A 13601-nucleotide genomic window follows, 5' to 3' on the forward strand; every position below is an offset into this window, starting at 1 on the left:
AGACCATCCCATGAAATTTGCTTTATGAAAAGGATGCAAATTTAAAAGTGGAGAACTCAAATCTTTTGGGGACTGTTTCATATGAAAACAAAGCTGGTTTGCATAATATGCCTCAGTGTCAAGCTGAGCAGTCTATGCTAAAAGTGGCAGCTCCCACTTGTGTGGTAGGATCATTCACATTTGTCTGAGGATGTATTTGACAAGTTAAATCACATTTTCAAAGAGCTGCATGGAGCGCATTATGTTTTCATCCTGTAAGGGAGAAACAGCAGGATTAAATTCAGCATATTTGCAAGGCAAGTACAGCAAACTCTCAACATCACCGATAGTTCCCGTGACGAAGCGAAATGATGTACAGGAAACCAATTCTACCATAAGCTAATTGATACAAACAAGAGTTAAGTCCCTATGGCATATCAACATTATAACAAAACGTTGAATGAATGACATTGAACAGAACGATGTTGAACGAACATGAACAACACTGTCTGAAATTGTTATTCGAGGACCTGCTGCACACCATTTTCCCTCTAAGTACTGCCGTTTTCCAACTATGTGCTCCATATAGAAAACTGGAGAGCCCATTTTAGGTTTTGTTGAGTCTACCAGACCTTAAATAGTTCATTTAAATCACACTTGGTGTTGCCCTTGCAGGTTTGGCTCAGTGGGTAGAGCATCAGCCTGCAGAATGAAGGGTCCTGGGTTTGATTCCCGTCAAGGGCATGTACCTGGGTTGCAGGCTCCCCGTCCTGGTCCTGGCATGTGGGAGGCAACCAACCAATGTGTGTCTCTCATGGTGTTTCTGTTTCTCCCTCTCCCTTCCACTCTCTAAAAAATCAATGGAAAAAATATCCTCGGTTAGGATTAAATCACACTTGGTGTTAATAGAGGTAATTTCTCAAAGCGGATGCCAGAATGAAGAGTCAGAGAGTAAAACAAAGAAATGCAAATTTTGACATTCCAGGTGGATCACAGACTTGAACATGTAGAAGGAAACAGGGTTTGTGTGAGTTAAGAGCCAACTTCGTGAGGACTGGAAGTTGGGGCTTTGGGATGTGTTGGCACTTGTTTCTGGATGTGTTAGAGCTAATTCTGTGTGGCCTTTAGGAGGCTTTAAAAATGAATGGCCTTGCCCTGGCTGCTGTGGCTCAGTTGATTGAGCGTCATCCTGTGCACCAAGAGGTTGCTGGTTTGATTGCCGGTCAAGGGCACATAACTAATTGTTAGGGGCCATGTGGGAGGCAGTCTCTTGATGTTTCTCTCTATCCCTCTCTCTCTCTCTCTAAAAATCAATCAACTATTCTTTAAAAAAAAAAAAAGGTCTCTCAACACCAGAGAAAGAATAGTTTGGGAAAAACCATTATCCGTTGGCTGTGTTTGTTTTAGCACCGTGGTTGGCAAACCGCGGCTTGTGAGCCACATGCAGCTCTTTGGCCCTTTGAGTGTGGCTCTTCCACAAAATACCACGTGTGGGCGGGCACGCACATACAGTGCAATTGAAACTTCGTGGCACATGCGCAGAAGTCGGTATTTTGTGGAAGAGCCGGTATTTTGTGGAAGAGCCGGTATTTTGTGGAAGAGCCACACTCAAGGGGCCAAAGAGCCGCATGTGGCTCGCGAGCCGCAGTTTGCCGACCACTGGTTTAGCCTATTCCTTAGAAACATAAGGGTCAGACTTTGGGCATCTCAGGGGCACTTGGAGACTGTATGTGAATGGTGGTCAGTGAACTTTTTCTTGTAGGGCAAATGGTAGCTGAACTAAGGCTGACTTGCACTCCTAGAAGCCAGGCCACAACAGCAGCACTAAGCAGGTCAGTTCTCCCCACGTCCACCAGCTTAAATATGAGTTTAGAAACAAGCAGGCGCCAGGGAAGGGGAAGTATATCAATTCATAAATAGAAAAGCTAAAGTACGACATACGTCTTTGTCTATATTTATTTTTAAAAATGTGAATTGTGGTTCTAGCCACACACCGAGTCAGAGAATCCTAGGTAAGCTGAAACTGGCCTCCCGCCAGATGGCTGCCAGCCAGCCTGGTTTTCCCTCTGAATTTACAGCTCTTTATTTTTTGTGACTGAAGACTATTACTGCTTCAGCCCAAAGCCATTCTTGTCCACATATATTAACACAATAATGTTTCTCTTAGAAATTGGCTGTAAGCCTGGCCTGTGTAGAATACTTAGCTGTCCTGGAATTCTAAAGCTGTGGAAATATGATTGACAATATACATGCTATAGGCTAGCTAGACTCTAGGCAGAGACCAATGTAAATCTGCCATATGCTTTATTCTCAATGATGAATACTCTCTAAAGTGTTTAGGGAACAAAACTCAGCCTATGTGCGACTTTCACATCTCCAGGGCTTACCTACACAGCTTTGGGCGCTCTACAAATGCCGATCAATTCAACGTAGAAACTGGTGATTGTTTCAGGGCGTGGGCTGACCTCAGCTGTAAAAGTCGTAAACTGAGGCCTACGATCTTTATATTTTGCTCACTTTATGTGGCTAGTTGGCAATACTCAGTCCAGCTGTTACAAAAGCAAAAATGGATGGTTCCTTTACTACCGTTACTTACTTTTTGGCAACTTTCGATGAACTCATCTATAGTAACAACTCCATCTTTATTTTTGTCCATTTTCTGTTCAGGAAGAAACGAACAAAAACCTTTATTCAGACTTTCCCCATGATACCCTCACACCTTAACCAAATGAGCTGAAGATGATCAACAACAACAACAAAAACAAGCCCTAGCTGGTTTGGCTCAGTAGATAGAGAGTTCGTCTATGAACTGAAGGGTCCCAGGTTCAGTTCTGGTCAAGGGCACATGCCTGGGTTGTGGGCTTGATCCCCAGTAGGAGGCGTGGAGGAGGCAGCCGGTCAATGATTCTCTCTCATCATTGATGTTTCCCTCTCTCCTCCCTTTCTCTCTGAAATCAATAAAAATATATTTTTTAAAAAACAAAACCCACTGTTTGTTTATTGGGAGGAACTGCCTCAGAACAAACTAGTAATTTCCTAGCCATAGGAGTCATCTGGCTGACTTCTTCGAATTTAGGCTCTTCTTTGTCAACAGAATGTGGGGAAGATCTAGTCCCTGACCTAGGTAAAACCCTGCCTTCCAGCCATACCAGAGCTCAGGCGATTTGCTGAAATGTTCTAAGTCTTAGTCTTCTCACCTGTAAAATGGGGCTAATAAGGATTTATAACATAGGTTTCTCATGAGAACCGAATTAAAAAACAACAACACGTGAAATGTGGCAATTGCTTAGTATTCTATCTAGGGTATTGTGAATGTTCGGTAGTTATCAGTATTATAATTATTCAAAACCAAAATTATTCAATTGTTAGGATGGTGAATATTCTATCATTTTATCCCTTTCAGGAAACGCTCTTTTACTTTACATTCTTTTGAATCATCATGACACTTTGAAAACAGAAAACGTTCTCTTAATTTCTGTTTCTCTCTGGCTTCCATGTGCGTTCCTACCTGGAAAAATGTCTCCACGTGTTGTCTGGGAGCGTCTTCTTTGAGGACTGGATATGTGCATTTACCCATCATGTCGTATATTGCTTTCATGATATCAAGCATCTCCTGAAAAGCCAAGGGCACGCTCGTGAGGCTGCAAGCAAAGTGCGAGGAAACCACCCAGAAAGTCTAACAGGGAATTTCTACTCAATTTCAAATTTCTGATTCTTCTGTGATTCTTCATTAAATGCCTTTCAGTTGTGAGAAAAAGGCAACAGCTTGGTGCTTTAAAAGCAGCAGCATGAGAATTATTTCTGACCTTCGTTTCAAAATGAAGTAAATTCTGACATATTGAACATGATCAGCAAAACCCTGGCTTAGTGTTTGGGTCTCTGTAGACTTCACACACACTACCTTCATTGTATTGAGTTATTATAGATCTTACATGTTTATTATCAATGTGTTCATTGAGAATAAAATGTAACTGCATCACGAGAATTATACTAAAAAAATCAAAGCTCATTAGGGTTTTCATTGTTTTGTGTGTGTGTGTGTGTGTGTGTGTGTGTGTGTGTGTGTTTTCCCTCTACTATCGCTTTAACTCAGGAAATCACACATGTAAATTAATCAAAATATTATGACTCTGGGATGCACCTTAAAATTTCATCACCATTTTATTAAAAGCTAGTTTTCAACTTATTTTCAATCTTAGTGAAAATAATATCTAATTATCTAGACATTCAGGTTTATTGTTTAATGTTTGTTTCCTGCATACTGAATTCTCCACATAAAAGGATCTGGATTAGGTTGATATAACATTTACTTTTGAGAGTATTCAATTCTATAATAAATGATAAATAGTCTGTAGTTTATAAATCGTGGGTGAAACTTTTAAAGGTGTTCTGAGTTTAGAGAAGTAGTAAGAAGTTTGCTTGCCACAGGCAGAATTCATGAGCTGTGTCACATATAAGGACCAAGAACTCATGTTTGTGTTAAACAAAGAAAGGGATAGAAAGGGCTTGGAGGACCAAGAGGTACCTAATATTTCTGAGGCATCTGAGTACTAAATGCTTATTGGAGACCAAATATACAAGAGGCACTAACTATCCAGGATATGCTTCGTATACACAGAAAATTAATATTCATGAGTTCTTAATGCAGCCACCCATCGATGAGAAACATCCTGGTTCCACAAGTCCTCTGCTCAAGAAACACAAAAACTATGGCCATTGGCCAGGCTAATTTAGTTGCTGTAAGTGAAGTCAGATGCACTTGTCCCTTTGTCTCTGGTAGAGCAAGTTCATGTCACTGACCCAGGATACCTTTCATTTGAGGGGCCTCTTGCTCAAATCTCACCTCTGGGGAAAAGCCAGTGAGCCAGAGAAAAAGACAGGACATAGAATATTGAGCCATCCCAGGATTTAGGTAATGTGATCCTTCCACCTTACTTGCACCTTATCCTAAATTAGTTAACTTACCATACCCTTTCCCCTTGCTTCTCAGTGTGCTTTAAATTATTTTTAAATTCAAACCATTTGATTTGAATATCTTATTTGGTCTGTGGGCCTGAAGGATTTGGGAGGTCCCACCATTCCATGAGGTCATTTCCCACACCATAAAGGTCATCCAGGTCATCACACACACAACCTATGTGACTTTAAATTGCACCTGTTTCCATGTGGACCACATTATATGGGGGTTGGGGCGGGGGGTGGGGGGTGGGGGTGAGGGAGACGGGTGGGAGACCAAATGTTCTAACATGGTTTGGAAGCATTGTCTTCCTATCTGATTCCAACCAGTCTATATTTCATTCATAATGTTTATTAAGATGCCATTGGGAAATAAGTGTATAATTCTTAACATGTTTTAAATCTGCCTTGCAGATTCACCATAAACTATTCCTTTCCATTCCAGATTTTCTATTAGAATATTTCTCTACCACTACATGAACTATTTTAGATTTTCTGAAAGGGCTATTTTCAAATTAAAAATTGCAAATGTGTAATTAACATTTTGAAGTTAAAAATGAAAATATCCCAAAGGATAGCTGTTGGTGAGGTATTTCTTACTTCTTTAGTGATGTAGCCATCTTTGTTTATGTCATACAAATTAAATGCCCAGTTGAGTTTTTCTTGTACTGTCCCCCGGAGCAAAATGGAAAGACCCCTGATGAAATCCTAAAAAGAAATAAAAAATACAATTTGATGTGACATTTCTAAAAAAGCCAAATACAATTCTCCCTTATATGATGGAAGCAAGGGTTACAACCCACTGGATTTTGAACCATTTATTTAGCAACATTATCTCTGTGTTCTTGGTTATTTCCTCTTTGTGAACATAATCCACTCCGTAGAGATAACATTCCCATTATCTAATTGAAAACTGTGACTTAAATCAATCTTGGAATTGGAAATTGTATCAGAACAGACACCCACAAACAGCAAGATGCATGCTAGAAGTGGTACTGGCTTTTCCCTGCAAGGGCGTGCAATTCTTACACTGAAAAACAAACAAAACAACAACAACAAAAACAACAACTAATAACACTGTATGCTTCAAAATACAAACACATGCCTAACACCCTTCCCATGAAAAAGATCTGTTAACAAGATATGAGGACTGTCTTTAGAATGCGGGCCAATTGTAGCCTGTATATAGAAATCAAGTGATAATGTGCATGTGGGCAGTGGTTATGAGCATGGAGCCGGAAGTCAGACTGCCTGAATTCAAATGGCAGCTATGTCACTGGTTGGCTCTGTGTTCTCAAACAACATCCTGTTGTCTCAATTTTTATATCTGTGGAATGGAGATTATAGCATCTACCTCTTAAAGTTGAGGGTATATCTAGGGGTTGAGGTACAATTTCAGATCAACTTTGTCAGTTTTGTTATCGGGAAAGTTGGGGTAACTCCTCACTAAGTGCTGGAGGTGAGGCCATACCCATTCTGGCCAATGACCTCTGCCCCCAGCTGTGACTGACAGACAAGTACCTTTGCTAGTTCCCCCAACTTTACTGGGCATGCATTTGTCTATCTCCCCTCTGTCAAACCCCTGGGGAGTGTAAAGCTTCAACTTCCTGGCAAAGCTGCCAAAATGACATGCCTGTAATATTTGGCCTTCCCTTTGCTCTTTGCTGTATTAATAACTAGTTAATTACAATGGCATCAATTTGACAAAGTGCCTGAGATGAGCTCAAGCACTTACCTCAGAGCTGTAGAATCCCTTTCCCTTGTTCATGTCACTTTTGTCATTGAGCCTATTGGTTTCCTATCGCTGCTGTAACAAACTACCACACTCAGTGGCTCTCAGGACCGGGTCAGGAGCCTCTTACTTGCCGTCATTGGCTGGAGTTTTCACCACAGGCCAATTACACGGAAAGATCACTTAAATAATAGATTAGAAGTGCACAAAATAGAAGCACCGCAAATTAACAGCTGTGAGGCCCGGCTGGCCCCTCTACCCATTAACCAAGAGGTCAGAATTAGATTCCTCTCAGGGCACATGCCCGGGTTGAGGGCTCTATCCCCAGTAGGGGGCATGCAAGAGGCAGCTGATCAATGATTCTCATCTTTGATGTTTCTATCTCTCTCTCCCTCTCCTCCCTTCCTCTCTGAAATCAATAAAAATATATATTTTAAAAAAGATCACAGCTGTGAGTTTCAACGGGAAGAAACGCCTCCTCTTTAACAGATGTAAATTCAGCCTTCCAAACCCAAATCTGATGGCAGCATTTCTCCTGCCCAGGAGCTGCCAGCAACCAAGCGTCAGATCCATCCAGAATTCACCACCAGGAGGAAACCCTAGAATCCTGGGTAAGTCTCGGTGTCCAGGTCTTAGCCACCCACCTGTCCTCTGAGCCCTGGCCGAGCATCCTCAGCTTCCCTGGCTCCACCCCCTGACCTCAGTCTGGCAGAGAAACCCTATTGGTCCAAGGAGAGGCCAGCCCTGCCCTAAGAGCTCCCAGGTTCTGGAACATGGGCTCAGGGGGGTGCGGGTGGAGGGCCCTAGCTGTACAGACAGAGGCTGCGGGCCTGCGGCCACAGGAAGAGAACCAGGGCTCCTTTGGCAACTCCAAACAACAGGTCCAAACACATGCCCGAGGCTACACCATCCTCAACAACTCGGGCCTTTGTGCCATCCTGAAATGTCTTCTAGACTTTCCTACCTGCTTAAGTCCTGAGTACTGTCGCTCATCGCAGCCCCTGGGAAGTGGCTGCAAAGGAGGGGGGAAAGGCCTGGAACAAGTACCCCAGAAAGGCGAGGGGAGCACATGGAAGAGAAGTCACTTGGACGCTGAAGGGCCCTTAGGATCTTAGCACGCAAGGTTGCCTCCCTCTGACTAGGCCAGGGGCTGCCAAGCGTTCGGTTCCCAGCTGTCCCCCTCACCTCCTCCCCACTTCTTACAAGGCAGCAGCTGAACTGGCCTAAGAGGACGTTTCTTTAATAATCCAGAATTTCTGATTCATTAGGACTGGGGTCGAGTCCAAAAATTTACTTTTTTAAAAATTTTACCTAGCAGGGTTTTATATTTTTAATTTTCTTATGAATGGATTTTTTTCAAATATACAATAACCATAGTTGTCATGCTATACATTACATCCCCATGCTTATTTAATTTATAACTGGAAGTTTGGCAAAAGGTATAAAGAATTTACATTTCTAACACATTGCTGGTCCTGGGATCACACTTTGAGAACCACTGGCCTACAAGAATCAGCATCAGTACTGACCCTGTCACCAACCACAGCAGACCCCAGTGGTGAGGAATGATTTAAAGACAGCACTTTAAACATATCTCCTATATAATAAAAGGCTAATATGCAAATAGACCAAACAGTGGAACAACCCAACAATCAATCACTATGACTTGCACTGACCACCAGGGGGCGCATGTGGAACATGGCAAGCATCAGCACCAGGCGGCAGCGCCAGTCACTGTCATCAGGGCGAGCCTCTGGTGGTTACTGAAAATTCTTTGCTCCCACATGCCACAGTCCAGCACAACGCTTGCACCTGCTGCTGGCACCCGCCGCCAGTCCTGATTGCTTAACGCTATTAGCAGGTGCAAGTGGTAGCTGCCAGCCGCAATCGTCCCTATGGGCTTCTCCAACACCCCCTGCTCCTGAGGGGCAATGGGGGCCGCAGCCACCATTCGTACCCGCTGCTGACACCGGCCCCAATCACTCCACGTTGGCAGTGGGAGTGAGCAGGGCCAGTGCTGTCAGTGCATAGGAGTGGCGGCGGCAGATGGGCTGCTGGCAGACAAGTGACCAGGGGCTGCATCAGGAGGGGCCAGGAGTGGGTAGAGAGGATGGGCTAAGACCCGCCCCTGTGCCCACCACAGCCTTGTGGCCCACAGTTCTTTTCAAGGTGCACGAATTCATGCGCTGGGCCCCTAGTGTGTGTGTGTGTGTATATATATATATATATATATATGATTTCAGAGAGGAAGGGAGAGGGAGAGAGATAGGAACATCAATTATGAGAGAGAATAATTGACTGGCTGCCTCCTACACACCCCCCACAGGGCATTGAGTCTATAACCCCAACCGTGCATGTTGTCCTGACTGGGAATCAAACCGTGCTCTCCTGGTTCATGGGTTGATGCTCAATCACTGAGCAACATTGGCTGGGCAAAGACAGCACTTTTAAAGTCACCTGTGGGTTTTTCTTGTTTGCCTTCATTTCCTCAACCAGTTCTGCAGAAGCACTTTAATTTTGGCTCTAGTGATGGGTAAAGTTAGGAAGTGGTTTATCCATTTGGTCAGAGCACTTGGATCTGCACTTGGCATGTGGCTGACCCCAGTCCACATCTGAGTTGTTCTCAGGGCTCCCGCTAGGAATGGTGGGATGGAGATGCTGTCCCTTCTCTGCCCCACAGAAACAATCAAGCTGGGAGCCCAGGAGCTGCTGGCATCTTCTTGTGACCTTTAGGCTGTAGCAAGCACTACTACCTTTGGACTTTTTGTCCCTGGGAGCCAATAGAGCCATCACACTCTTTTTGTTAGTGTATAGTTTTCTATTATTTGTGACCTTCTAAATCACATCTTAAATACTATGTAATCGGAAACTACTACCATTAAAAGATAGCTATGGGCCTTGAGTACCCCTCTCTCTTATAACGTGCCATCTTTCAGGATAATATCAATAATGGTTATTTCAAAAAGGAATGATCCCTGATTTGTGATAAAGAAAATGAGAAAGTCCAGGTGTCCTACATGGTTTTTGCTCCAAGCTTTTCTGAATTATTGAAATCTGTCAAGCAGGAGTTGCAAGATTAAACACACACACACACACACACACACACACAACTCTCAAGAGTACTTTACACAATTACCCTACTTTTATCTGTGAAAAAAATGTTGTGCCCTAACTGGTTTGGCTCAGTGGATAGAGTGTCGGCCTGCGAACTGAAAGGTCCCAGGTTCGATTCCAGTCAAGGACATGTACCTTGGTTGCGGGCACATCCCCAGTGGGGAGTGTGCAGGAGGCAGCTTATTGATGTTTCTCTCTCATTGATGTTTCTGACTCTCTATCCCTCTCCCTTCCTCTCTGTAAAAAATCAATAAAATATATTAAAAAAATAGTTGCACCTATTCCCTAATTTATAAAAATGATAAGGAGATGGGTACTGAATCGTGGTTTCTCTTCTCTTATGATCAAGCAAAAGAAAGAAAAGGGCATAGAGACTTACTTTATGATAACATAGTCTTATTCAGTACAAGCTCTATTGACCTATAAACCTTTACATGGTGCCTTAGTACTGGCTACTATGCCAAGAATGTCAGTCCTCTTTTCTCCTACCTGCATGTGGAGGCATTTGCCAGAAATAGTCCTGTTTACAGATGGAAAACAACATTAAATAACCTGCCAAAGGTTCAAAAGGTTAACTTAGCTAGGTAGAGGCAGACTTAATAGGGAGAGTTAGACATGTGTTTAGTATATTCATTTTTTTATGCTTGTTTACATAGTTTCATAAACTACTTTAAGGTTGTTAATTTTCTCTGGTGTGACCTCCCTTTGTTTGGGGTTGAACTTCCACAGTAATTGAGCTACTCTTTAAAGTCTTTGAGAGATACAATTTGGGGCACTATCTAAAGTTTCCATTTGTTTGGAACAAATAAAAGGCATCAGAGTGTCTAAAAAATAATAAGAAGTATATTTTCCAAGATTTTTAGCTTGATTTTATCATGTAAAAGAGATAATGTACTTATCTTGATTGATATGCAATACTGTCTATTGGGGTAATTTAGTGTCTTGATAAATAATTGTAGCCCTAATTCAATTCAATTAAAAGAGAGTTCTTTAGTTTGATTTCACTGGATGCCATTAAAAATTAATGAGTTTTTAAGCTAAATCATAAATACAAATGATAATAAATCTATCTATCTACATAAAAGCCTAAGCAACCATCGCAACCAAATGGATGACCAAATAGGCTGTGCCGGGGCGACCAGGCCGGCAGGGGGTTTAGTGAGGGGTGACCAAACGACCGAGCAGCAGGCTGCGTGGGGAGACCAGGCCCCATAAGGCCTAAACTGGCAGTTAGACATCCCCCAAGGGGTCCTGGATTGGAGAGGGTGCAGGCTGGGCTAAGGGGAGCCCCCCCCCATGCACGAACTTCGTGCACCAGGCCTCTAGTCCTATCTAATAATAGACAAACATGGTAATTAACCATACCTCTGACACGCTTCCCATTGGCTAATCAGGGCGATATGCAAATTAACTGCCAACCAAGATGGCGGCCGGCAGCCAGGCAGCTGAAGCGAACAGGAGGCTTGCTTGCTCCAGTGATGGAGGAAGCCAAGGTTCCCCGCCTACCGCTGCCAGCCTCTGAGCTGCAGTCTAAGAAACAATGTTGCCATTATAGAAGCTAAACAAACCCCAGAAACCTGCTTTCAGCCAGCCGGGCCTCAGAGCTGGAGTTGCAACAGTATTTCAATTAGAGAAGCCAAACAAACCAGATACCTGCTTTCAGCAGCCAAGGCCTCAAGCTGGAGCCGGCCTCAGAGCTAAAGCCGGCTCTCAGCTCCAGTGACAGCCATTGAAGGTAAATAAATCCCAGAATAAAAAAAAAAGAAAAAAAGGAGAGGTTGGGAGCTTCAGTCACCCTCCAGCCTGAAAACGGCCCTCAGCCCCTCACCCAGACTGGCCAGGCACCCCAGTGGGGACCCCCACCCTGAAGGGTGTGTGACCAGCTGCAAACAGCCATCATCTCCTCATCCAGGCTGGCCAGGCACCCAAGCGGGACCCCCACCCTGAAGGGGGTGTGACCAGCTGCAAACAGCCATCATCCCCTCATCCAGGCTGGCCAGGCACCCAAGCAAGACCCCCACACTGATCCAGGACACCCTTCAGGGCAAACCAGCCGGCCCCCACCCGTGCACCAGGCCTCTATCCTATATAGTAAAAGGGTAATACGCAAACTGACCCCAACAGCAGAAGGACTGGGAATGACTGGTCACTATGACACACACTGACCACCAGGGGGCAGATGCTCAATGCAAGAGCTGCCCTCTGGTGATCAGGGTGCTCTCACATGGGAGGAGCTCTGCTCAGCCACAAGCCAGGCTGGTGGCTGCCAGTACAGCGGTGATGGTGGGAGCCTCTCCTGCCGCCTTAGCAGCACTAAAGATGTCTGACTGCAGCTTAGGTCTGCTCCCCGCTGGCAAGTGGACATCCCCGAGGGCTGCCGGGCTGCTAGAGGGATGTCTGATTGCCATCTTAGGCCCAATCCCCCTGGAAGCGGGCCTAAGCCAGCAGGTGGTCATCCCCTGAGGGGTCCCAGACTGCGAGAGGGCACAGGCCGGGCTGAGGGGCCCCCCTCCCCCCCGAGTGCACAAATTTTTGTGCACCGGGCCTCTAGTATATATATAAAAGCCTAAGTGACCGAATGACAGGAATGGCTAGAATGTGGAATGACCGGAATGACTGGTCAATCAGTCGCTATGATATGCACTGACCACCAGGGGGTAGATGCTTAATGCAGTAGCTGCCCCCTGGTGGTAAGTGTGCTCCCACAGCCAACCTCCCTCAGACTCTCTCCCTTACCCCCCACTGGCCAACCTCCTGTGGTTGATCGCTGGCCAGGCCGAGGGACCCCACCCATGCATGAATTCATGCACTGGGACTCTAGTCCTATATAATAAAGAGGTAATATGCAAATTGACCATCACTCCAACACACAAGATGGTTGTCCCCATATGGTCAAAATTGGCCACCCCCAGGTGGACATAAGATGGCCGCCCCCATGTGGACACAAGATGGCTGGCAGGGGAGGGCAGTTAGGGGTGACCAGGCCAGCAGGGGAGGGCAGTTAGGAGTGACCAGGCGAGCAGGGAAGGGCAGTTGGGGGTGACCAGGTCATCAGGGGAGGGCAGTTAGGGGCAATTGGGCCGGCAGTGGAGCAGTTAGGCGTTGATCAGGGTGACAGGGGAGTGGTTAGGGGGTAATCAGGCTGGCAGGCAGAGTGGTTAGGGACAATCAGGCAGTCAGGCAGGTGAGTGGTTGGGAGCCTGCAGTCCTGGATTGTGAGAGGGATCCCAGATTGGAGAGGGTGCAGGCTGGGCTGAGGGACACACACACCCTCCCCCACCGTGCACAAATTTCATGCACCAGGCCTCTAGTATATACACATAAATATAATGATTGGCTTATGTAAAAATACAGAAAACTGTATTAAAGAAAATTTTAATAACAAATAATTCTATTAGTGATCACATTTAACATTTCCATTTCTTTTGATACCTATCTTAGCATATAGTTATAGTAATGGTCATACAGTATATATATAATTCTGTTTATTTCACTTAAATAGATAAGCATTTCCCTACTTCTCTGGAAATTTCTTTTAACATAATTTAAATAACTACATGTTAGATTGAACCATATGAAATTGCTGATCTTTTTTACCTTATTTGTCAAGAATCATAATTTCATATGGTTTAATCTAATAAAACTAGTGGCCCAGTGCATGACATTCATGCACTGAGGGGTGGGGGGTCCCTCAGCCCGGCCTATGCCCTCTCACAGTCTGGGACCCCTCAGGGGATGTCTGACTGCTGGCTTAGGCCTGCTCCCCTGATGGCTTAGGCCTGCTCCCCAATGGGTCCTTAGTGCTGCCTCAGATGTGGGA

The 13601-nt window shown here is 44.7% G+C and overlaps 1 protein-coding gene across 4 annotated transcripts in view; it reads right to left on the minus strand.

Moving 5' to 3' along the window:
• Positions 1 to 140: 140 nt before the first annotated feature.
• KCNIP4 (potassium voltage-gated channel interacting protein 4) overlaps positions 141 to 13601 on the minus strand; it is a 953844-nt gene continuing 940383 nt past the window's right edge. For 3 of the 4 annotated variants that reach the window (XM_036330079.1, XM_036330059.1, XM_036330070.1), the window contains 4 exons: positions 5536 to 5643; positions 3488 to 3592; positions 2576 to 2638; positions 141 to 252 (listed from right to left, as the gene is read on the minus strand). In XM_036330079.1, the coding sequence (XP_036185972.1) occupies positions 205 to 252; positions 2576 to 2638; positions 3488 to 3592; positions 5536 to 5643 (324 nt within the window). In that variant the 3' untranslated portion in view covers positions 141 to 204. Of the gene's footprint in view, positions 253 to 2575; positions 2639 to 3364; positions 3593 to 5535; positions 5644 to 13601 lie in introns of those variants that run through there. The other variant, XM_036330049.1, reaches the window with a different exon arrangement.

This window comes from Myotis myotis, unplaced genomic scaffold (assembly GCF_014108235.1).
Source record: "Myotis myotis isolate mMyoMyo1 unplaced genomic scaffold, mMyoMyo1.p scaffold_m19_p_1, whole genome shotgun sequence".
Classification (NCBI taxonomy): Eukaryota; Metazoa; Chordata; class Mammalia; order Chiroptera; family Vespertilionidae; genus Myotis; species Myotis myotis.